Source organism: Porites lutea, chromosome 6 (assembly GCF_958299795.1).
Source record: "Porites lutea chromosome 6, jaPorLute2.1, whole genome shotgun sequence".
NCBI classification, from domain to species: domain Eukaryota; kingdom Metazoa; phylum Cnidaria; class Anthozoa; order Scleractinia; family Poritidae; genus Porites; species Porites lutea.
The window spans coordinates 12,549,942-12,574,027 of NC_133206.1; the positions used below are offsets into that span (position 1 = coordinate 12,549,942).

Here is a 24,086-nt window from a genome sequence, read left to right on the forward strand (position 1 = left end):
TCCTTTAGACTACGAGCAGTCTCCCTTGTTTCTGTAGTCCGTCGAGCAAAACGCGAGACACGCAAATGGCCACGCGCGTGACTGATGGTGCGAGACGGGAGACGTCTCGCGGCTTCGCCGCTCCCGCGCGCGTGCGTTGCTCTCACTAAGTCTGAAGAAAAAGAGAGACTCGTAGTCTACTCTCCCTTTAATACCTCTACACAACCACAATGAAAAAACCCGCCGAAATTACCAAAAATTAAGTCACCTGACATGTTATGTACAAGCCTGACAAGATCTGTAGATAAACCCAACTTTGGCTAAAATTTTGATCTTTCCATGGCTACGTAAAAATGTAGTTTTTTTCAGATTTTTCTTGTTATTGTAACTTATCCAGAGCTTATCTAACATGAAAAAAATCTTGGTTGCCAGTTATAAGATCAACCACTAAAAATTGCATCGTCTCGTAGGTGCCAGTTGATGCAAGAGGTCAATGTGTTTTAGCTTGATAGATCAATTTAGCTGTCTTTCTAATTGATGAAACCGCAAGACATCCGCAAGACACCAACAAGATTTGTTGGGCTGCCTGTGAGTACAAAAGGGTTCTTTGGCCATTAGTGTCTTCAATCATGTCTTACATGTTGGTTGGTTTAAATCTCCAAACACATTAAGCCCAAAAAGGGTGGCGATTGAGACATAGCACGTGTAAAAAAAGAAGAGTATTACTGCAAGAAACTTATTCAAATACCATTTGTTCAAAATCAAGCACAATATTAGCAAAATCACTGTTCCAAACAGACAAAGGGTGCTGTAGAATATACTGCCGCTTACAACATTTACGTGATCCCCTTCTACTACGGTTCTCAGGAACCAGGGGAGTCCTAGACAGAGCAAAATGTCAAATATATTGCTCCCCAGAGTTTGAGCGACAGCCATATCACCATAACCTTTTCTTGCGACAATTACACTTGAGAGACATTCAGGAGCGCTGCATCCTGCTGCCAGGAGAGTGAAGGCGAAGATGACAGTGGGGATACCAGCGGTAAAACCAATGATTGTCACCATCCAGACCAGGCCATAAGTAAAAGATCCGATCCATATCAGCGAAACGGTGAATGAGACGAAGTACCAATTTTCCCACCTCGTTTTGCGGCAATCGGGAATTGTCAGGAAAAAGAGGCACTTGATTGGTAGAGCAATTATCCACAGAGCCCGTGAAATAGTTCCTTGAGGAAACGAAAACGGCGAAGCGTTATTTTCGTCTGTTTCTTTAACCTCTTGACTGTATTGGATGTCAACTGAAAATGATCGAGAGCTCTCATCTTCTTTCGGAAGTAATCCTTTTTTCTCACTGCTAGCATCGCTGGTGGGAAAGCTTTCACTGTCACTCGTACCAATCCTATGAAAGTAGTTTTGAAGGGGCTGGTTAAAGTACATAAAAACGGTGTAAAGTAAGTACATGCAGACCATCACAAATGCCTCGTACCAGTACACTTTCTTATCGTTACAGACTACAACCAGGGCTACAATACTCAGCAAGTAACACAATGAGTCACGCAACAGAGACCACCTTGACATGCGAACTGCAGAGCCAGAAGCGAACAGACCAGAAACGGCCACAACAAAAAGAATATTATAGGTGCAAGATCCTACTATAGTGTCAAGGCCAATATCGCTCTTTGTTACGAAAGCGCCGATACTAGCGGTAAAAAATTCAGGAGCAGAGCTTCCAACGGCCATCAAAGTAGCACCGGCGACATCGGAGTTCATTTGCAACTTGTCGGTGATCTGTTCAAGGGAAGGAACAAAGTAGTCTTCACATGCGACTGCTATCGCAAGGACCATGTAAAATGCCAAAAAAACGTGCAAAGCGACTCCACCTTTCTGTCTCTGCTGTTGAGTCATTACATCCGGAGGAAAGTCATCTAAGGATGGCTTTCTACAACTGATGAATAAACCTATTTCACTTGTACTTATATTTGCCGAACGATTATTTCGACTTTGGGAGAGATTATAGCTCAGCTCTGTGGGCTCCTCCTCTTCAGCTGATGACGGTGATGATATCAACTTGAAAAGCAAACTTGGAAGAACAGTGCAGGCGAAAAGAACTGCGAGAAGAATGCGAAGAAATCTCCGATCTATCATGTTTAAATCAGCTAAAAGACTCTGTGACCGCAAAAATGTTTTAAACCTTGTGACTGTCGATGCGGAAATTTAAGGGACCATTAGGCTCGAGACGATGCCATGACCACCTCGTGACTCCTTGCAATACCAGAGAAATAAAAGAGTGCTTAATCACATGTAGCCGACTTGATGACACTTCTTAACGAGCCTAAATCAAAGGAAATGATCTTGCTGTGTATGACTTGAGCTCGTCCATCAACGATCCGTGGCACTCGCGGCTGTTTACTGTTAGCCTGCGAGCAAGCTCTCCTATTTGGGCAAGCGAGACTCGTTTAACTCGCCCAAATAGGAGAGCTTGCTCGCAGGCTAGTTTACTGTCAGAGCGATTCCAGCGAATTCTAGGTCACTCAATAATGTTCACCGTTTTCCTCTCCAAATTGAGAGATAAATGGAGTGAAAACGGTCTATATCCGCTATTATATCGAAAAATTAGACTGTCACGTCTGCGACACGGGCCCGGACGCGGGCTCTACGTTCTTTGGCATATTCGTTTGCGGTCCTTTGAAGTCCTTTATGGGAGCTCGGGCTGCTATAAACCCACTTTCCCAGGGGGGACCTTCTATGGCCTATATGAGGATGTGCCGCTGCCCGCTGAACAAGGTATTGGTTTTTGACCTCCCTGTTCTAAACAGGGTATATAATTTCGTATAAGTCTGTTAAAAGGGGTTTCCTGTACGATCGATTTGATTTCCTAGATCAGTAAATTTTGTATGCAAAAGCAGTGATGATAGCGATTTTAAGGCCAAGAGCATGGTAGAACTGCAGGACCTGCAAGAACGAGGTAGGAGTGCTTGTGGTGGAAATTCCCGCCTCAGCGGCTGAAATGGTTTTAACATTGGATCTACACTTCGAAAGATATAAAACCGGTGACGTAGGCAAATTTCATAATACATACATAATTCACACTCAAATGCTATAAATTTCCAATCCATTTTCGCTATAAAGACCGTTTGGCCATGTATTGTTTGACATTATATTTTCAACTGTATATTACGGCAAACAGGGATTCGACTCTTTTGATGACGGTTATGTTGATTGTTCAGATTGTTTACTAACTGCTAAGTTGAATCAAGCCGGCTGTTCGTTTACATATCTAGAGACAAACGGAGGCAGAGTACTTCAGGGAAGATAAGCATAAGCTTATATTTTAAGTGCATAAAAGGCGGTCGAGAAAAAATGTAAGTTTCATTTTTTCTAAGTTTACATCCGCAGGGCAAAACCTAACCTGCGTAGCAGACGTTTGGAAGTAATTAGCCTGTTCACAGACCCTCTATTTTTCCTTCAAAGTTTCAAAGTACATCGAGCGCGGATGATAAAATATAAACCGCAGGGGATTTATTGACCGCCAGCGCAAGGGGGTAGTGGTGGGGGAAGAAGAAAATAGACGAAAATGTTCTTTATTTTTCTTTCTCGCGCTCCGCGCTCGCTTCGTTCGCGAGCTTGCCGATGTTTTTGAAAAGAACGAAAAGAAAAATAAAACAACGTCTGTTTACAGGACAGGAAGTGATGGGAGCAGGAAAGAACGGGGCGCGCGCAAGAGACACTCGTGTCTCCCTCGTGTCCCTAGCCTCCCCGCAGACGTCCTTTGGGGTTCGTTTGTCACGCATTCATTTCTCCCCCAAAGGACGTCTGCGGGGAGGCTATCGTGTCCCGTACCGTATCGTGATCGCTGCACTACATCAAAACAATAAATAAACAGAAGAAGGCAACATGTATCATTTTTTATGCAATCTGCCCGAATCTAAAAACAGACGGCAAAAGAGAAAAAAGAAAAAAAAACAACTTCATTGTTCATTATTTCATAAGCCAGCTCTGAGATCATCATGCCTACAGTCCTGGGCACGTCTTTCCCTAGCCTGCGAACACAGACGAACCGTATTGCTGGTTCTCAGTGCCACGCCATTCAAAATAGATCAAAATAAAAATCAAAACCGTTCAATAGATAAAGTCCAGAATTTAGGAAATGAAAGGAGGTACATATGCAAAGACCCTCGCCAAGATTCAGGTCAGAGGAATATTTCGCATACGAGATATCCGAAGAAATGTTTTACCCAAACTTATAGAGATTTGTATGGAGACTAGCCTCCCCCGCAGACATTCGTAGGGGCGCGTCACGCGTTCCTGCCAGAGGAAACAGAAATGGAGACATGGAGACGCCATGCTGGTGCTCACCTGGATGAGCTCCAACATGGCGGACGGAAACCAACAGAAACATCTGTTACCAAGTTTTGCTACAAAAGCGTGAATTCATTCTTCGAGAAACTCATAAACATTAAAGTAATACTTTTTCTAATACATGAACAGTTTGGATAGCAAAATTTCCTGAAATTAGTCACTTTTTTGACCTACATGACAGCTAGCCTGTTCCAAGCGTTCAGATAGTGAAAAAGCTTAGAAATTCAAGCGTACTCTATCACAAAACCAAAAACCCTTCTGAAGAGAAAATTTGTATGAAAACTAGTTTTCAGCTGCTCTAATGCATCGTGAAAGTAAAATCTCGGTAGGATCGATAGTTTTTTAATCTGAATTTTAGTGACGTCAAGTGAAAACCAACAATTTATTCGATTAACCGCCCTGGGCGTTTATTAAATTTTTGGACCTTGAGAGTGGGCGCTTATTCGAGGCGGGGCGCATATTAAATTTTCACCATTTTCAGCAATTAGTGTAGTATTTTTATTTTGCAACAAAACAGTAAATGCCAGTAACAAAACACGAAGAAGTAACAAAGCAAGGTCTCTGCAAAATACTCCGGAGAACACTCCGACTTCGGGGAAGTCTCTTATTAGTACTCTTCAATTTCAATTTCAATCTCATTATCACTCAAGTAGGTGGAGTAGGGGTGGGCGCGTATTTGAGTTTGATTGGGAGGGAGAGGGGCTGGAGTGGGCGCTTATTAACTTTTTCTGGCTCTAGGATGGGCGCCTATTCGAGGTGGGCGCTAATTCGAGGTTGGGTGACTATTCGAGTAAATACGGTATTTCCGGTCGTTATTTTTCGGGTGGAGAGCAGAGACGATCGGAAATACGCAGGCTAGTTGCCTGAGGAAAAAATGGCTAGGGAAAAAAAACTTCCTCTGGGAGGGCATGAGCCTACTGGCAACGAATGGTCTGCACGAAAAAAACGCCAATGACGAGTACCCGGTGTACAGCCGCCCCCTTCCCTCAAGTGTGCGGTCGAAACGTCGCGATCAATATCAAAGGGACAATCGTGAGACGAACGATGAAACTAAACCCTTTATAACACATTATCCACGATGACAAGAGAGGATAAAGCTCAGCTGAACTTTATCCTCTCTTGACGATGATTAATACCGTAAAATTCCTAAAATGAGCCCCTCCATGTATAAGCCCCTCCAAATATAAGCCCCCCAAACCGGCAACGCAAAAAACCCTCCATCAAATCGCCCCTCCAAATATAGGCCCCCTGGGGGCTTGTACTTGGAAAATTGCCCAATACAAGGCAAAAACGGTAAATTTACTTCCAACTATAAGACTAGCCCAATCGATTTTGAAACACAAATTTCCCTCCGTAGATAAGTCCCTCCGAATATAAACCCCCTCCAAAAATAAGCCCCCCAAAAAGGTTCTTTGAAAAATATAAGCCCCGGGGCTTATTTTCGGAATTTTACGGTATCTTTCATTATATTGACTTTTTCAAACTGAATAATTTAAAGCAACTGAAGGTCTCTACTGAACTGTTAATCACTGCAATTGATGTAAATTATCATTTTACCCCTAAAAACAGTTTTTTTGCACATTATAACGCGAAATATAGTGACGGAGTGCCCCAAAGGGGGACTGGAAACTAGACCTTTAAAGGCTTTTGCCTTAAAAACTAACCGTATGATCCCATCTGAAAAATTCAGGATTTATTTAGTACTTAGAAATAATTGTTTTTAGAGAGAGAGAAAGAAATCCTATAGACAGTATTTTTGCAAAAGCCAAAAGTGTGGAATATTGTCTCTTTATATAATAACTAAAAAACTGTCCTTGGGATTTGTTTGAAAAAATGCTTACAGTTTCGTCTTTATGTTCCCTAACAATCATCAAAATTCGAACCCAGGTCGTACGGCTAGTTTTTAAGAAAAAAAGAAAGACCCTTAAAGGTCTAGTTTCCAGTCCCCCGTTTGGCTGCTCGGTCACTATATGCCGCTTTAATCTACCCAGTAGAATGCTTTTAGAGGGTAAAATGATAATTTACATCAATTGTAGTGATTAACAGTTCAGTAGAGGCCTTTAGTTGCTAAAAATGTTCCAATTTTGAAAAAGTCGATAATTTTTCATCCACCTTAAGCAATCAAATACAGGTTGCCAGGCATCCTCGGAGACCCAGGGGCAGATAAAGGGGGCGAGGGAAAGTCTAAACGGGCGGAAAAATATATATGGAACGAAGAAAAGTAAAGAACGGCGAGAAGAGCCCCTGGGGACAATGTCTTACCAGACCAGTTCCAAACGGTCGCCGCCGTTCTGGCTTCTGATTGGTGCCAGAAAACTTGTGTTTTTCTGGCACCAATCAGAAGCCAAAATGGCGGCAACCGTTTGGAACTGGTCTGGTAAGACATTGTCCCCAGGGGCTCTTCTCGCCGTTCTTTACTTTTCTTTGCGCCACAATTTTCCGCCCGTTTGGACTTTCCCTCATCCCCACTATCTGCCCCTGGGTCTCCGAGGATGGTTGCCAGGCAGAACTTAAAATGTCTTAGGGTGGCTTGCAGACCCAGTGGTGAGAGGCATAGCTGTTAGACTCGAGAAGCACACTCATAGTCAAGCGAGCCTGCGTGCACATGTGTGCGTTTTTCTGTTGCGTGTACTAGTAGTAGCATAATAATAATGAGAAGAAGAATAAGAATAATAATGGTGATGATGATGATGTTGATAAGGTCATCATAATAATTTATTAAATCAAGTTTTACGGGGTAAAGATTAAACCAAGAAACCTGGCTCGCAAAAAAGATAGAATTTTTCCGGAAAAAGAGATTTGATTTTTATGGAGACAGCTTGCTTGCCGGTTATATACAAATGCATCAATACTTGTAAAAATTGTCAAAGAGACTCACACATGTACAGGTACAAAGAAGGTATTATTATTTAAATTGCAATTCATCAAAAGAATTTGACATATCATATTTAACAACTACTCCTCTAATATTTTTTACGCTTCAATTAAGATTTACAAAAAAAAAATAAACACCTATTTGTTCAAATCCAAAAAATTATTAATAATTTTATTTAATATTATAATAATGATATCATTAGGCTTCTAACTGGAAAAGATTCTGAAAGTGAATAGGTTATTCTAAAGGTCAATTTTTCTGGAAACTTGACCTTTCTTACAAATTTAATATACAGTACCCATCACCATCTCATGATGAATAAATTATAAGGAAAATTTTTCAGTATATTGAGTTTGCTTTGAGATTTGATCACACAAGATTACTTTCTTGTAACTTTTCAGAACTGTGTGGTGTCCTAGCAGTCTATCACTGCAAATACAGGTTGACCTACTTAGGCTAGGAAGCTCCCCACTACCTGCCAACCTACTCACATGACCTGTAGAGAGTTTTCTTAATAAGGGACCGTTCATTTCTTATTGGGACGGCGTGGCTGGTGGAAGTTAACGGGTAGCTCCTGTAGTACATGAAGACCCCCCTTTTTATTACAAATTTTTTTGGGTGGCTCCCCCGTGTATCCCAAAATCAAATTAATTGTGATAACCCCCTCCCCCCGTCCATCCCCCCAGCAAATATAAAACGAAAGAAAGAAAGAGAGTGAGAAAGGATGAAGAAAACTGAAATAAGGAACAGAACGCAAATCAAATAGACTTTCTGAATGGCCATAAGCAGAGAATGGATATTGTCTGTATAAGCTGATGTTGCAAAGGAGACTGATTCTAAAAAAATGAGAACTGCGGGGGAAATTTTTGGAGCTTCAAAAAGTAACAAACGTTATTGTAGTACAAAATATTTACTGCACTGATGGTATACCAAGTGAGGACGACCATGTTGTTTTTAATAGGTTTGTTCATATGAGGGCTGGCAAATTTTGTATTTTGGTTGGGTAGAATTGTTTCTTGGTGCGTAATAAGGTAGGGGATCCGTTGGCATGCTTCCCTGGGAAACTATGATGTTTCTGAATGTAAGAAATGCTGGTTTTTGGCATACTGGCAGGCCGTTTGCATTACTACGGATGCCATCACTGCAAAACTTGAAGGAATGTTTTTGGTGACCCCCTTTACACCCAATATTTTTCTTCTGACCCCCCTTTAAAGCCAATTATTCTTTTCATGGTTCCCCCTCAAATCCCACCAGCCGCCCCTAAAAAAAATGAACGGTCCCTAAAGACTGGATAATATCCTTGTAAAATGTTAGTCCAGGGCTAAAAATAATTTTTGGACGGTGGCCTAACATGATGACCACCCTAAGAAATTTATGCTCAGTCAAGTCTCATTTCTGACTGGTCAAAGTCAGGCCATAGCTAGGTTTTTTGTAACGGGGGGAAATGTAGAAGGCACAAGCCTCGTAAAGGGGTCTGGGGGTATCCTCCCCCAGAAAATTTTCAAATTTGGAGGCTTCCAAATGCTATTTTCAGCACTTGTCATGAGATATGTCGTATTTTTGAAAAACGCAGTAACTGTGATTGTAGTTTTACAAAGAGACAAAACGTAAGATTCACATGTGAGGATTTGGCTGTTTTTCCAAGAATGAGAGTGTATTCATGACAGGTCAACATGACCAGGGTAAGAAGCTATTTGGCTGGTTAAGTTGCCATTACGACCAGACATTGTCCATTGACTGGCCATTACGTTGAGCCCTGTAATCAGGTAGGGATAAAAAAACCCCTAGCTATACCCATAATGACAAACTAAATTGGGACAAATGCAGAGGAGACAGAAAACCGTTGCCACCAACCAAAACTGATATTGCCCATAAGTATGTTATGTATGTTATTTTACTCACTGTAAAATTACAAGAGTCAAGTCAAGTTTGAGCAATTGTGGTGAATACAAAAATGTTCAGTTGCAATCTGTTAATGTCACCGTATACCAATTTAAAAGAAGAAATCAGCGAATCAATGCTCTAACCACTAAGCTATAGGAAACTGGTGAGCAAGGTTATTTCTAAGTAAGACTGTGATATACATATTTATCTATTAACTTTAGATTTCCATGGCACAAGTGTACTTGCTAGCCTTCCATGCAGACGTTCTTAGTGATTTGTCACACACTCCTTTCTTCCTACATTCAAGGGGGAAGGAATGCATGTCAAAGCCCTAAGATCATCTGTGTGGAATGCTACGTATCTGCTGGGCTAATTTTCACTATGTCCGACAGATTGGCATGTTGAAATCCCCAAAATAGTTAAGCTCAAATAGGGTTGCAACTGTAATGAAAGCAAAGTAAAGAAAAAGAAGTATCATTCCAAGACACTTATTTAAATACCATTTGTTTAAAACTACAAACAGTAAGGTAACAAAGACCGTACCAAATAGAGAAATTGATGTGTAAATGATGCTCCCACTTAAAACCACTACATAGCCTCCAGTGTCAACTATTGTGGTCCTTAGAAGCCAAGGAAGTCCTAGACATAATAAGATGTCAAATACGTTGCTTCCAATTGTGTTTGAGACAGCCATGTCCCCGTCTCCTTGACGAGCAACAATCAGGCTTGATATCCCATCTGGCACACTACTCCCTGCTGCAAGAAAAGTAAGGCCCATTATGACGTCATCGATGCCAAGCGTGAAGCCGATTATTTCAACCATCCAAACAAGGACGTATGAGAGAAGCGCAATCCATACCACAGATACAAAAAATGAAACAAGGTACCACTTCTCCCATCTTTCTTTACGGCAGTCAGGAATTGTCACATAAAAAAGACACGTGAGAGGTAATGCTACAATCCAAAGGGATCGAGAAATTAGGCCTTCAGGTACTGAAAATGGTGAATCCTCATCTTTGTCAATAATTTGTACTTCTTCTTCTTGATAATCTTCTGAAGGGTTTGAGCTTTCTTCATTTCTAAGGAGTGACTTTCCTTCCTCATCATTTGAGCTATTCTTAGGCAAGTCATTGTCTCCCTCTTCAAATCCTGTTAATCTCTGAAAACAACCCTCAAGGGATTGGTTGAAGTACATGATCAAAACATATAATAAGTACATGCAAACCAGCACTAATGACTCGTACCAGAACACGTTTTTGTCGTAAGTAATGGCGATCAAAGCAACAATACTCAACAAGTAACACAACGAGTCACGCAGCAGCGGCCACCGGGACAGACGCAGCTTGGAGCCAGCGAACAAACCACAAATGGCCACGATAAAAAGTATATTGAACACTGCAGATCCTACTATAGTACCAAGGCCGATGTCACTTTTTGTTATAAAAACTCCGATAACAGAAGTGAATAATTCAGGAGCAGAGCTACCAGCGGCCATGAAAGTGGCACCGGCGACATCGGAGTGCATATGTAACTTGTCGGTGATTTGCTCCAGAGAAGGAACGAAGTAGTCATCACAAACAATCGCTAAAGCAATGAACATGTAAAGCGCTAATAGAAAGTGAATGACGACACCTCCTTGCTTTTGTCGCTGGTACTGAGTCATAAAGTCATCTGGAAATTCATCTATGGATGGCTTAACACAGTTTTTCGGAGAAGACGAATCGGCAAGGGCCTTCATCAACGTCAGCACTTTTTGCAGCATGGTCGAGTTGTTCGTGTTGTTCGTGTTGTCAGTTAGTTCCACTGACTTCCTCGTTCGACTGGAAACGACCACAGGGTTGTTTGTTCGTGGTGATTTCGGCGATATAGACTTGTAAAGAACAGTTGGGAAAATGAAACAAGCAAATAAAAACAGCAGAGCAAACCGGCAAAGAACCCTTCCCTCTCGTGCCATTTTGAGACAGACAATGAAGGAAGTGATGTTCGAGAGGCTATAAAATGAGTCCTAGCCAGGGGTGGGTGGTGTGAAAATGTTCCGGTTTCCTCTGATGATATTCTGCCGAGTGTCGCGGTGCTTGCAGTGTATGAACTACCGTAAAATTCCGAAAATAAGCCCTCCATGTAGAAGCCCCCCCCCCGGGGGGGGGGTTGTACTTGGAAATTGCCCTCAAATACAAAGTAAAACAAAGCAAAAACGGTAAATTTCTTCCAACTATAGGCTAGCCTGAATTTCATCCGATTACTTCGAGTCGTTATTACTCCCTCCGTTGTTGAGAGGAGAAAACGACTAGAGGCAATCGGATGAATTTCAGGCTAACTATAAGGCTAGCCCAATCGATTTTGAAACGCAAATTTCCCTCCGTACATAAGCCCCTCCAAAAATAAGCCCCTCAAAAAGGGTCTTTGAAAAATATAAGCCCCGGGGCTTATTTTCGGAATTTTACGGTATTTTATAAGTTACGATTGTCGATACACTCGACTGACTGAATCATTAAACTTTTTTGGACACGGACACCACGTTCAATAGATTGCTCCTTGAATTCGTACCGGTCCGCAGGCTTTGAATCATTTCTCTTATACAAATATCCTCCCTTTTTTAAACCAAAACTTGGATGACATTGGTAGGGAAAGGTTGAAAACAAAACACTAATTAGACAGTTAGGTATAATTAATCCGCATAAAATCTAAAATAATCCTGAAAAGGATCTTCACCAATATTTCATGTGTACACACAATTAGAAACCAGACCAAGAGGGCAAAGGAAGCCTAAACTAGTTGAACAATTTCCCCTCAGAGATAAGACATCTGCTAAATCTAAAGTTTTACAACTTAATTGCATGGAAATTATTCCATGGGAAAGATTATTTCTAACACATTTTAAACTGAAGAGGCCTTGTTGTATAAAGTTTTAATGGACTATATCTGTATTAGTTAAGCATTAATGCCCACTATTGTAAATTGTCACGACTTCTAGCAAGATCAAGTAAATATGAATGATACGGTTTGGGTGCAAACAAAGATTGGTGATGACGATCATGATGATAATAATGGTGGTGATGATACAGGGGCACCCAACGGCAATTTTCGGGAAAATATCTGTTCGGAAGACGATTTGAGATCTAGAATTTTCGGAGCATTTGTTGTAAAATTTCTTGCTTGCCTGCCTCTCCTAGGATTTTCGAACATCTACAAAATGGTATAATTACCCATTTTTAACGGATTTTGACCTTAAAAAAGGCCACCTAGAATTTTCGGGAGCCTTTTCCTGGCTGAAATTTTCGAGAAGGTAAGTTTTTCTCCCTATAATTTTCGGATCACTAGACTTTCAACTAGGAAATCCGAACAGATGGAAAGCTTTTAGGGGATAAAAATATGCCTATATCTACCGTTTGAATACTAAAATACGTTCAACGATGCTATGTTAAGTGGTTTTGAGCTATATCCTCGTTGGGTGCCCCTGATGATAATAATGATGATGAATACATTTGTTGCTCAGTGCGAAGTACAAAATATGCGACATTTGCAGTACAAAAAAAATTGATTTCATGAAAAAATGTAATAAAAACCGGAATGTATCAATATTACTGGTAAGATGAGGTACTTAGGATATCTCGTAAAGAATCCAGATCTTGTCACGAGCAGAGTGAATCATATCTTGTAGGTGCTATGACGAACTGATTAATTTGAATACAGGGGCGTAGCCAGGATTTTTCAAAGGGGGAGTCACCATCCGGGGATCGCCGACTATATATGGTTTATACCGCTGCTCTCCCTCGTGTATCAGCGGGCTCAGTCGTATTATCGCGGCATGAAGGCCCATATTAACTAAAGACAAGAGCCGTTGACGAAAATACTTTACAAAAAAACAAATTTTAAAAAAGTGGGCTTTTCAACAATGGCTTTTACGGCCAAGATATTGTCATGGCGTTTTCGCCACCTGAATATTGTAGGTTGTTTGCTCAAAAGAAGGCCTACCAAGGGGGGGTCACGGGCACCCCAGGACCCCCCCCCTAGCTACGCCCCTGGAATAGCCTTTTATTTTTATTATTAACTCAGTGTAGTTTATGTAGTTTATGTAGTTATTGAAGTCAAAGTTTGTACCAGGCTGGACTTACAATGAGTACACTCAAAGTTAGGATGTTAGTTCGTTTTACAAGTGATCAATATAATTGTGCATTACGATTCTTCACATCGCTTTCTCGGCAACCGTGGCGGGTTTTGAATTCACCGTTTATTGCAGAAACAATTTTAAGTTTTTAAAGGTGAAGAGAAGAAAACCTGCTTTAGAAAACTGCACCGTAACTTTTGTGGAAGGAGAAAGAACGCTTCCTTTGATGACTAGGGTCCGCAAATAAACAATTTTTGAGTGATCTCCACAATGATGGAAGCAGCTTTTTTAATGAATGAGAAGCAATGAGTTTAGTCAAGATTTCTTATATTGATTTCGAGTCATGTGAATATTGTACAAGACCCTCTGATAACGCTGAGTGCCGTTTGATATTGCTTCTTCAGGGTTGCCACTCGTTTAATTCCTTAGTTTTCAACTGACTTTGCCGAGGTGAGTATTGTGTTTGAAAAAGACATCCATTTTTAGATTTGCTTCAGTTTCTTTTAAGCCGCTTTTTTTCTCCTGGTTGTTTTTTTACCTCTTTACGCCTTTCACGAGATTTTGCTGGATGGTTGAGACCGAATAGTAAAGCACCTCTCAGTCTGAGCTCTGCGTAGTGACTCCGCGCGTGACTTGAGGAATATCAAAAGCTGATGAATATCAGGAAAAAAATTGGTCTTTGTTGGCTATCCTAAGCTAGGCCCAAAGCTGCATGTTTTCTCCCACCTTACGAAACCACGACGCCAACCCGGGCAGCGAGAACGTCAAACAAGCAATTGATTTCATAATCAAAACAATAACTTTGCACGAACTCTGCACCAGTCTGCACGCACATCACTCTTTTCTGTCCATTTTATTGCTGTCTCTATACGACCGGTCGTGACTACGTCATGAAATAACCACATTTAAAGCTCTGTTGAGAACGTGAGTGGCCGAATTCATATTGAGACGGACTGGAAAAACGTCTTGAACGGGAATCTCGTCTACAGACGGAAAACTCGACCGATATGAATCCGGTCGAGTTTTCCGTCACAAATTTATCTTTTTCCAGTCTAAACCGACGGCAAAATAAGACGGGAAACTCGTCTTAAACTGAAACATGTCTTAAATTCATAATAGACGCGAAAATCACGACGACTTTTTTGCGCTTGCACACAAGGAAAATACTGCAACTAGAAAGCCACAATTGCAGATGGCGCCCAAGAAAAAGGCCCCTGCAGAAGAAGACGAACAGAAAGCTTAGGCGAGCACTGACAACAGATATCGCTCCTGGCTACATCAGCTGTATCTTTGAACTTAGTGCCTTTTTTGGTGATGAGATGTTCTATAGCATATAAAGATCCTTTCAATGTATCATTTTGCCATCTTATTACAAAACAATTTACACTGTTCGCGACTTTAAGACGGTTTACCGTCCCTAAACTCATGAGAAGGTATTCCGTTCAACGGAATCCCGACTGTGACGAGTTTCCTGTCTTGTAATATGACTTCGGCCAATGGCAAGGTGGTAATTTTTAATGTATCTTTCTGAGCTCGGACGTGGTCCTGCCCGTTCAGCTCCAGCTAAATTTCCCAAATTTTAAAAGTCTGAACGAGTTGGAATAATTAAGAAAAAGTTGAAAAGAACGCAAAGTTAGTTTTTCAGTGACAATTTACTGACGTTTCAGTCGGTCAGATCATTTTAAGGTCCGGCTTTAATGACTCCCTAGGAGAGCGGGCTGAAACACTTTTTCATTTGAATCCACAAAGTAATGCATGCTGTATATGAACATTGAATATTTTGAAACCAGCTTTGCCGTAGTTTTTTTTCGTGGCCAAGACTCTGATCTTTAGATGCTGGTAAAACAAACGTCATATTTCCAGTTATAAGGAGTAGTTTATCTGAACTAACTGCTGCCCAAGTTTTCTGAAACTGTCCTTAGCAACCTATTGAAAAGGAGAAAAGATGTTAGACTCTAAAAACAGAACATTTCAAAGACTAAATGGGGCAGGAAAAAAATGTTGATAAATCTGAGTTGCACACTGCAGCCTTAAGAGTTATGTGAATAAACAAAAGAGCTGTAAAATAACACACTAGGAAACAAAAACGACATAAAGTCAGGGTTTTATCTAGGATTTATCGTTTGGGGGAGAAGTCCCGGGGTTTGGGGGTGTCCGGGGGCATGCTTCCCCGGAAATTTTTTGAAATGAATATGCGCTGAGATGCCATCTGGTGCATTTTGAGACCCAATTTTGAGAAATGTTACAGTGGTATTTTATTTTATTTTTTAGTCGTGATCACGTTCTGACAATGTTACACTTAGGTCCGATATTTTTTTTTGGGAGGGGGAAGCTTCTACCCCTCAAATACCCTTGATAGAACCCTGAAAGTTAACTATAACTTGAAAAGTTGAAGTTGAAAAAGTTGGGTCCGTTTTATCGAGTTGTAATTCAATTCCATCCCGGTTAACAAAAACCAAAGATTTGTACTCGCAGTTTAGGTAGAGTAGTAGTAATAGACCTTTTTACAGACACGGTGGCCATATTGAATTAATTAGATTTAAGGAGTATTATGGAATGCCCAGGGGGCATGAGCACGATCCGATATACTCGCTCAGTTTTTACGCGCGCCTTTCGGGCCAATTTGTCTTCAAGTTTTCCTAGAAAAAGATTGTAATGGGAAAAAAAAGATCGTTGTGCCGTGTTTGGATGTAATCATGCTCGCCTTTTTCCCGAGAAAAATACATTGAAGTTCTCTTTTTTGCCCGAAAAGCACTCGTAAATACTGAGCGAGTGCCCCCTGGGCATCCCATAATAGTCCTCAAATCTAATAAATTCAATATGGCCGCTGTATCGGTAAAAAGGTCTATTTCCTATTCTGTGTTTTCACTCAAGTGACCAGCATCTATGCAAATTTATTGGAACAAAAGAAAGCGTTTACATAAGAAAAGAGTTCAACTCCCACAGGACTGGTTTGGGACACAAACATGGCCGCTGTTTCATTGTTTTGGGACACAAATATGGCCGCCATGACGTCATGTGAAAACACACGATAGAAAATTGAGTTTTCGTTTATTCCAATATGCTTTTAGCAATAACAAAAATCATAATAGATCCTCTAATTTATACTTGAAAATAACAGTAATACCAACCGGTTAGCTGGCAGGAGTTTGGTCATCGCGACCAATTCATCTACAAGAAAAGAAGCTTAGAATCAGGAATGGTGGCGGTCAGCCTCCATTATTTAACAACTATTCCTCAAGCCCGAATGGGCTCTGAGTCAGTAGCCCATGAGGCCGAAGGCCGAATGGGCTATTGACTCAGAGGCCATGAGGACGAGAGGAATAATTGTTTTAGTAAAATACATCGAGTTGGTCAAAATTATCAAGACAAAACAACTTTAGCTAGCAAAACGCGATTCAGCCGCCATTGTTTTGGCGCTTTTCGCTTCTAGTGAGCTATAACATATAGCCTATTAGTAGCTTGACCAATCAGAATGCAGCATTAAGAATAGACCACTAGCTGGATTTTACTAATATACATTGTGCTCACTATCCCTTTCCTCATTGGCTAAAAGCCTACAGTTAATTTTGGAAATAAGCGCAACCTAGAGATTAGTTAGTTACCTGCTAGCATATAACTGACTTTGCTGTAGGCTACGCGAGCAATTCATGATACCCAAAGAGCGATGTCAAACCGTGTTACGTACGACGGTCTATTTGTCGTTATTTTCTTCAAAACTAAGTATAATAAAACAATAACTAGATTTTGGGTTTTTACACCTTTAGGGAGCTTAAGCAACGACCACGACTCACGGCAACGGCAGCGAAAACGTTACCCAACTGAAAGTGAATTCGCGCTGCTTCAAACTTCACGTTGGCGATTTTTTCAGGATTGAATTCTAAAGGACTGTATCTAAGGTCACAAAAAGAAAATCGATGTCATGTGTTCCCGTCCTCAATAAAGGTGATGTTACACGGGACGATTCGCAACGACGATTTTTAGCGCAACACAGCGTTGCAATGCTGGAACAATGTTGTAACCATTCGAAACAATGTCGCAACAATGTTGCAACACTGTGTTGCGCAAAAAATCGTCGTTGCGAATCGTCTCGTGTAACATCACCTTAAAACGTGAAATTAGGAAGTTTCACGTCGTAGTCGTGCAGTGACGGCAGAGAAATGTACCAACAAGCGTGATGCACGTGCAAAGTTGTTGTTTTGCCAATCTAAACCTATTGCTTTTCTGCCGTTCTCGTTGCCTTCGCCGTCGTCGTTGCTTAAGCTCTCTAGTTATGTTCAGTAGAAGTCGCTAAGTGATGTTGTAGAAGAAAACACATGAGCTGCTGTGGAGAATAAAGAATACCAAGATGTAAATCAGATTCCTGGTACACTAAGCTAAGCGAGAGAGTTGCTTGAACGCCCCCAATAAAGTATTTAAAATAAATAATGAAAATTTTCTGTCCTTTTGTTTGTCAGTTTAACTCACCTTTGCTGGCTGAAACACATCCAGTTGCTATGGCAACTTGCAAAGTTTGCGCATATCTATCCAACGACAGCTGAACTTGTTGATCAACGAAGCTGTGTTTGAACTCAGCAGTTTTAATCTTTTCGATCAAATTTATCATATCCTGCGTTAATTCCCTCAAATCAGCTCCTTTAATAAGGTGACTCGAATCAGATTCGTCCATAACTTCTCCTGGCTCCAATTCCATTTCGTCTTGCGGATTTTCTTCGTTTTTTCCAGCCGATAAGAATGCTTGAATTATGGCCAAGTGAAGCTGGGAGTATAACAATCTTAACTCACGCTGGGTATGTCCATCGATTGCTGAGTAATTCCCAGCAAGTGGCATTAGCACAACCCAGCGCAGCAGGCCCAATATTGGACCTGAGGGGAGTGGGGTTGATTCGGGTGGTGCCAGTGATCCCCGCAGACGTCCTGCAGTGAGTAGAGCAGCAGGACAAGTTGTTAAACACAGATCTGGGTTGTCACTGATCCACGAGGCCACAACTTTAAGGAGAGACAGAGGAGGAACATTTGATGATCCACTGACTGGTATCTCAGCTGAAAACAAAGATTTTGTTACAAACAAGATAATTCTCTTACAGTAAAAGAGATTTTTTGAGATGGGCCAATTTTGTATTTGCCATAATTTTTTTTTCGCAGATCCGCCGCAGATAAGGATGAAAAGATAGTAGCCTGAAAACTAACCTTTACAAGTCAAATTAGATTCAACTTCAGAATACCCGTTTATTTCTGTGCATCTATCTCATTGGATTACAAAAGTTCTTGTGAGCCTTCTTAATGAGTTTTTTTACTCTTAGGGCAAACTTCGTCAATAAAATATGTTTAAATAAAAACAGAGGTAGGGTATTGCTCCAAATAATTTACAGAAAAAATATAAATGGAATGGAAATTTGAAAACTGTAAGCAGTCATGGCCAAGGCTGCTGTACTCGTGTCTCTAAAAAGGAATTTTTAGTGCCATATGCATGGCAGTACTAGCTACATGTACTGGTTGGTTCTATGGGTTCTCTCATGACTGTGCTTTACAAAAAGCAACAATAATATTCACAAAAATGATGCAATGAACAGACCGGTAGCAGTGAGTCCCTTGATTTGTGGGCAAGCATGCCATAAATATCCCTCCCATAAGTTCTCCTCATAGTCTAATTTTATTCTGGCTTTTTCTCCACTGTGGTGTTGTGTAACAGAGAGAGAAGGGGCCACTCCCCTCTTGCAGGGTGCAAAAAAAGTCAGTTTTACAGCTTGCTATTCGGGCAAGCTGTACCTAGTATAAAATGTACTAGCCCGAAAGTCATTTCAACTAGCCTGAAAAAAAAAAAATGATGAGCAGGATTGATTACAGTTCTTCTGTAATTTGAATTCCCCCCCAAAAAAAATCACTTGTCGATTGGGCAAGTTAATGACAGAATTCACTACCCCGACAGCAAAATCCACTAGCCCCAGGCTATCGGAAACCACTTTCTTTGCACGCTGCCACTTGGAACATTAGTTCTTTCCAGTCTTGCCAAGCCTGGACTTGACTAATGAGAAATTGCTCACAGCCTACATACAGAAAACAGGTTTGTTTTAAAACCTAATAGAACATTTTAATAATGTACAATCAGTCAGCTGGACCATTCGCACTAAGAGGTCATGTGACAACATTCTTATGAAAATGAAAGTTATCTGATTTTGCCTTCAAAAAAACCATTAGTGGGTCATATCTTAAACAAAATAATAGTGATTAAGTTTTTCAAACCCACACCATTTTCTTAAAATGAGTAAGTTCCTAGCTGGTCACGTGACCAAAATGTGATTTTAAAACTATGAATTACCTCTTTCTCAACAGAAATTTTGCACTTAAACTTCAAGGAAATTGTCGAAAAGATGATATGGTAACATTTTCAGCACATCTGAGCATAACTATCAAACGTTCAACAAGATACAAGCAAAAAGTAGTTTTGGCCGCCATGTTGGAGAGCAAGAGTATGCCCTCCAACATGGCAGCCAATACAAATCATACTACATGTACTTTGTTGAAAAATCAAAGTGCCATAAAATATCTCCCTTAAATGCCTTTCCTCTCAAATTTTGGGTGTAAGATAACTTTTATCCGCTTTGTCAATTTTTGGCATCAGCAAGATTCCAACTCATTGTTTAAAGGAACCATTGGTCATGTGACCTCTTAGTGCAAGTGGCCTATTTGTTGATAGTAAAGAGTCTAAAGAGCAATATCAAAGTCTGGGAGAAGTGCTTGTCTGAGGAAAGCTAACTGTTTCCTTGGTAGCCTGCGAGGTAGGCACATAAGAATTTTGGAGAGTGAGATAAACATTGCAGAATTGTGAGGAGAATACATACCGTATGAGGTTACTTGTGCCTAGATTTTTTTATATACCAGCCACAAAGTCTATTATTATTTGGTGAGATAAGGGAGTCATTCTTTCATGCACTCAACCATTTTTAAATCACTCAATCATTTAGCTTGAGAAAACAGCCATCATTTTGTGACGCCACAACTTGTTTCCCATGAAATGACGTCTGAGAAACAATGAACAGAAATTCCATACTGATGATGCATCGCTGATCTGGGTAGTGCTTCTGATTGAATGAAGCAACCTTCCCATGCAGCACAACCAATTAGAAGCACTACTCAGATCTGGGTAGTGATGCGTTGTCAGTATGGAATTTCTGCACTCGTTTCTCAGACGTTATTTTTTAGGGAAACTAGTGGTGGTGTTGTAAAATGTCAGCTATTTTCTCTTTGGCTCTCTATCAGTCTGACCTTTCTGTTTGATATCTGTGACAACTGGGTACAAGTTAATAAGTGCAATCATCAACTGACAAGCCATCAGCGGTGAGTGAGAAGCTAACGTCTCAAGGAATGGAAGTGACGCAGGAATGAGACGGGTGTAGTCTTCAACAATGGCAGATGTCACCTTTAACACAATGTCAGGTCTGTGGTGATGCCTCTGAAATAAAGATCAGTGCCACAAAATTAAGACCATTTGACTGGTCTTAGGTGTTAATTGTGCCCAGAGACTAAACCTGCAACCAGGCATTTTTCCTTTATGAGAGAGAGGAAAAAAAGGAACAAGGGACATATAGAGATAAAGGGTAAATTAGTGGGTAGTTAGCAGAGATTCAAAGTTCAAAACAAAGTCGCCAAGCTCAGTGACAATCTTAACACAAAATATTGGAAAACTATGCAGAATTCTCGGGAGGTCATATTATGTGGCAAAAAATAGTCTATTGGGGGACAATAATTTACATCAAGGCTGCACTCTAGCAGCACCCACTGGCCCCTGGCAACTTACTCAGTGTTGCTCTTGGGGGACGAGGAAATCATAGTTTTTTCATTAAGTCATATGCTGGCACCCTAGATTTCACAGGTTCAGAGCACTAGGCTCCCTTTAATTTTACTTGGAGCACAACCCTGCACATGTTTATTTTTTTTTAATTCAGAAAATTTGAATTTTTGAGAGGTTATGATGCATGATTTTTCAAAAGCAAAGTAGCGTATTTAAATTATCTAGTTACTTTTTCCACTTTATGATGTGGATGCAACAAATGCAAAGCTGCACCATCTCATAAGATTGGAAACCCCGCCTTTTAACACAAACCTGCATCCAGATGGCCATGGATTCCAGCAGATGATCACACTGTAGTGCAACAGCCATGGAAACCAATTTGGTTAAAATTTCAACTTTCTTGTCAACCTGATATCATGCAGTTCATTACAAAGAGTTTTTAGTGGTATTCAGCTCATTCCTTGTATAAAACCAGGATATCATTATATTGCAGTTGGAGTGATGATGCGGGACCTATGTCGCCGATAACTGTAATTCTGAATGTTGACTTGTCTTGTATAAAGGGTTTAGTTTTATAATTTGTGTCACAATCATCACTTTGATATTGATCGCGATGTTTCGACCGCACACTCTTGTAGAGTTAAAGAGGCTATTGACATAAGACTTCACCCTAACAACATCAATAGGGACAGTGGAATTGAGATTCCTGAAGCGTGACTGGATGCCTACAATCAGACAACATGACAACCGATCTCTACCACAGCTGACCGCTGAGGGATCAGTTTCTTCCTCTCACAATACCAACAATGCTTTGGATCGAAACCCACCAACCATGAGCAAGGTTTGTGATACACCAATCACGAACAACCACGGTGGTACAAATAGTCCGATTCAGTAAATTGACACTATCAACTGATGAAGACCTGCAGTGTATGGTCGAAACATCGCAATCAACGTCAAAGTGACAATCATGGCACAAACAATTAAACTAAACCCTTTATACACATTATCCACAATGATTAACATCTTTCATGACATTGACTTACCTTATATGCCCAAGTGACTGTATAGAATTCTTTAAATACATTTTAGAAAACAAGAACCTATTTCAAATTTTAGGCTAAACAGGTTCTTGTATAGAGGGTGCCTAACTGGTGGCAAATTTTAGCCTACCAGGTTCTTAAAAACTAAGATCTTAGTCACAGGTTTTCACTGTAGTTTATTGATAATATTGGGAGGAAGTGAAAAAATCAGCAGGGGAAAATTGGTCCCGGGAAAGGAATGGAAAGGCCTAAAGATAACAATTTGAGGCTACTGGCACTTGCAGTGCATCAGATCTTTGATAAGTTTCATGATCATTATATTATTGTAGAGATAAAGTCTGACAAGTACGGAGTGAACAGTACAATACACTTTCCAGGCAAAATCTCTTAAGCCATTTCCCCATGGTTTGAGCTTTTATATGAAGGAATTGGACGGAAAAGTTGTTTTATCACTTTAAAGCACAATTTTTACATGTTAACAATTGTTACAAGTTACCATACATACCTTTCCATCTTTTATGTCTTGATTAGATATTCCAAACAGTAAATAGAACACTTCACATCTTACAATGTCAGAAACTTGATCTTGAAAACAAGAACAGACAACCTCTAAAAGTTGAAGTTCCTGCATGGCAGACAATGATTTAGCTCCTGCCGCTTTGCTATGAAATATGTACAAATCAATCACATCATCAAGAAAAGCTGACAAATAAAGCCCTGGATTAGGAGGAGTGTCCGGGGCATACGCTGTAAAGTATCTCTCCAACATATGAGTAACATTCCTGCTGCATTCAGGAAACTGTGTACAACTCAGTGAATGCTTGATGTAGGACACTTTGCCTGGGATATCTACTTTCCAGGATGCAATGTCTACAAATTAAGAACAATATTTTTAACCAAATAATTAGTATCCATGGTGTAAATGTGGATGTTGTTAACGTCAGACTCTGAAAATATAGCTTCACTTGTATGTTACAAAATTTTGTAAAAGTTTTATTGAATGACCCCTAGCATTATATTATTTGTTTTTACAGTGCAACTACTATAACTGTGGCCACCTTGACAAAGGTGAACAATCAGATTACAGGAAAATAACAATAACATTTGCCTTGTCAGGAGAATGAACTTTGGGGAAAACCACTGCAAAACGTTATGTGTGCATACTCTGCTCAAAAGGGGCTACAATTATATTAAACCTTAACTGAACAACTGTGATTCATTGGCAGCAAATAATAATAATAATAATAATAATAATAATAATAATAATAATAATAATAATAATAATAATAATAATAATAGTTCATTTACATGGCGCACATGTCCACTAACCGCTCGAGGCGCTTCACATGATTAGAGTTGAATAAAAATAATATGCTGTACACTAAGAACATGGTAAAAACTAAGACTTATAAAAAATATGCTGGAAAAAAAAAAACAGAGAGAGGGTGAGTTCCAAACCGCCAGTGCGCACACTGCAAAAACCCAAGCAAGCCAAATTTGGACTAAATAAAATTAAAACAGCCCCAGAATTAGTAACGTATCTTAGGATTTACTGGTACTCACTCCAAGCATCTTCTTCAAAGTCATTCATGACTGAAAATAAGGAAAATTATCGCAAACTATTCTGATGCACCAAGTACTACCCCAACCATCTTCCGCCATCTTTGCCTAAGCTACCTAGCCATGAAGATTTGTCGTGGCCCGAGAGACTGGGAACCGTGGGTGTCTCGATGCGCCCGCGATTCTAGCAGGAAACACTGATTGCGGTCCACAAAAAGTTTTCGCTGTGCTGTATAACCAGGGGGCGGGGGGGGGGTGGTGAACTTGGTAGTTTGTTTGTCCGGACGATCTTGGCCATCGTGACGTCACGAAGAGAGAAGCGCGCAACTTCGAGGAGTTTTCGAAAATGGCGCCGTTGCCATTTCCAAATACTACTTTTAAAGTTGGTTTTCCTGGATACTGACGCTCCAAAATGGTCTTTGTCACGGTAGGATAGTGCAGTTCCAACATCTCTTTCCGAGCAGGTGAGTGAAATGTGCATTAATC

The 24,086-nt window shown here is 40.4% G+C and overlaps 2 protein-coding genes and 1 pseudogene across 3 annotated transcripts; all 3 read right to left on the minus strand.

The window, feature by feature from the left end:
- LOC140940769 (sodium/potassium/calcium exchanger 3 pseudogene) lies at positions 1–2,211 on the minus strand (annotated as a pseudogene).
- A 5,759-nt stretch (positions 2,212–7,970) lies between these two features.
- Positions 7,971–11,055, minus strand: LOC140940907 (sodium/potassium/calcium exchanger 3-like). The gene has a single exon (XM_073389870.1). It carries the CDS (start codon positions 11,049–11,051, stop codon positions 9,477–9,479), a length of 1,575 nt encoding a protein of 524 aa, XP_073245971.1. The 5' UTR covers positions 11,052–11,055; the 3' UTR covers positions 7,971–9,476.
- Positions 11,056–14,881: 3,826 nt separating this feature from the next.
- On the minus strand, positions 14,882–23,709 carry LOC140941302 (integrator complex subunit 15-like). 2 transcript variants are annotated; one of them, XM_073390282.1, is made up of 7 exons: positions 23,604–23,709; positions 22,546–22,910; positions 21,310–21,405; positions 20,472–20,658; positions 17,673–18,248; positions 16,337–16,376; positions 14,882–15,131 (listed from the first exon to the last, which is right to left on the minus strand). In XM_073390282.1, the coding sequence occupies exons 1-7, from the start codon at positions 23,629–23,631 to the stop codon at positions 15,092–15,094; spliced, it is 1,332 nt and encodes a 443-aa protein (XP_073246383.1). In that variant the 5' UTR covers positions 23,632–23,709; the 3' UTR covers positions 14,882–15,091. The 2 variants fall into 2 exon arrangements, with proteins under 2 accessions (XP_073246383.1, XP_073246384.1); XM_073390283.1 differs by lacking the exon at positions 21,310–21,405.
- Between the last annotated feature and the right edge of the window lie 377 nt (positions 23,710–24,086).

Excerpts from the sequence above, each read along its gene's own strand:
- LOC140940907 (XM_073389870.1), bottom strand. The coding sequence starts at position 11,051 with ATGGCACGAGAGGGAAGGGTTCTTTGCCGGTTTGCTCTGCTGTTTTTA.
- LOC140941302 (XM_073390282.1), bottom strand. The coding sequence starts at position 23,631 with ATGAATGACTTTGAAGAAGATGCTTGGA. Across the intron at positions 20,659-21,309 it reads CCATGGCCATCTGGATGCAG|AGGCATCACCACAGACCTGA; the intron begins GTTTGTGTTAAA and ends TCTTTATTTCAG. Across the intron at positions 15,132-16,336 it reads AAACTCCTGCCAGCTAACCG|GTTGCTAAGGACAGTTTCAG; the intron begins GTTGGTATTACT and ends CCTTTTCAATAG.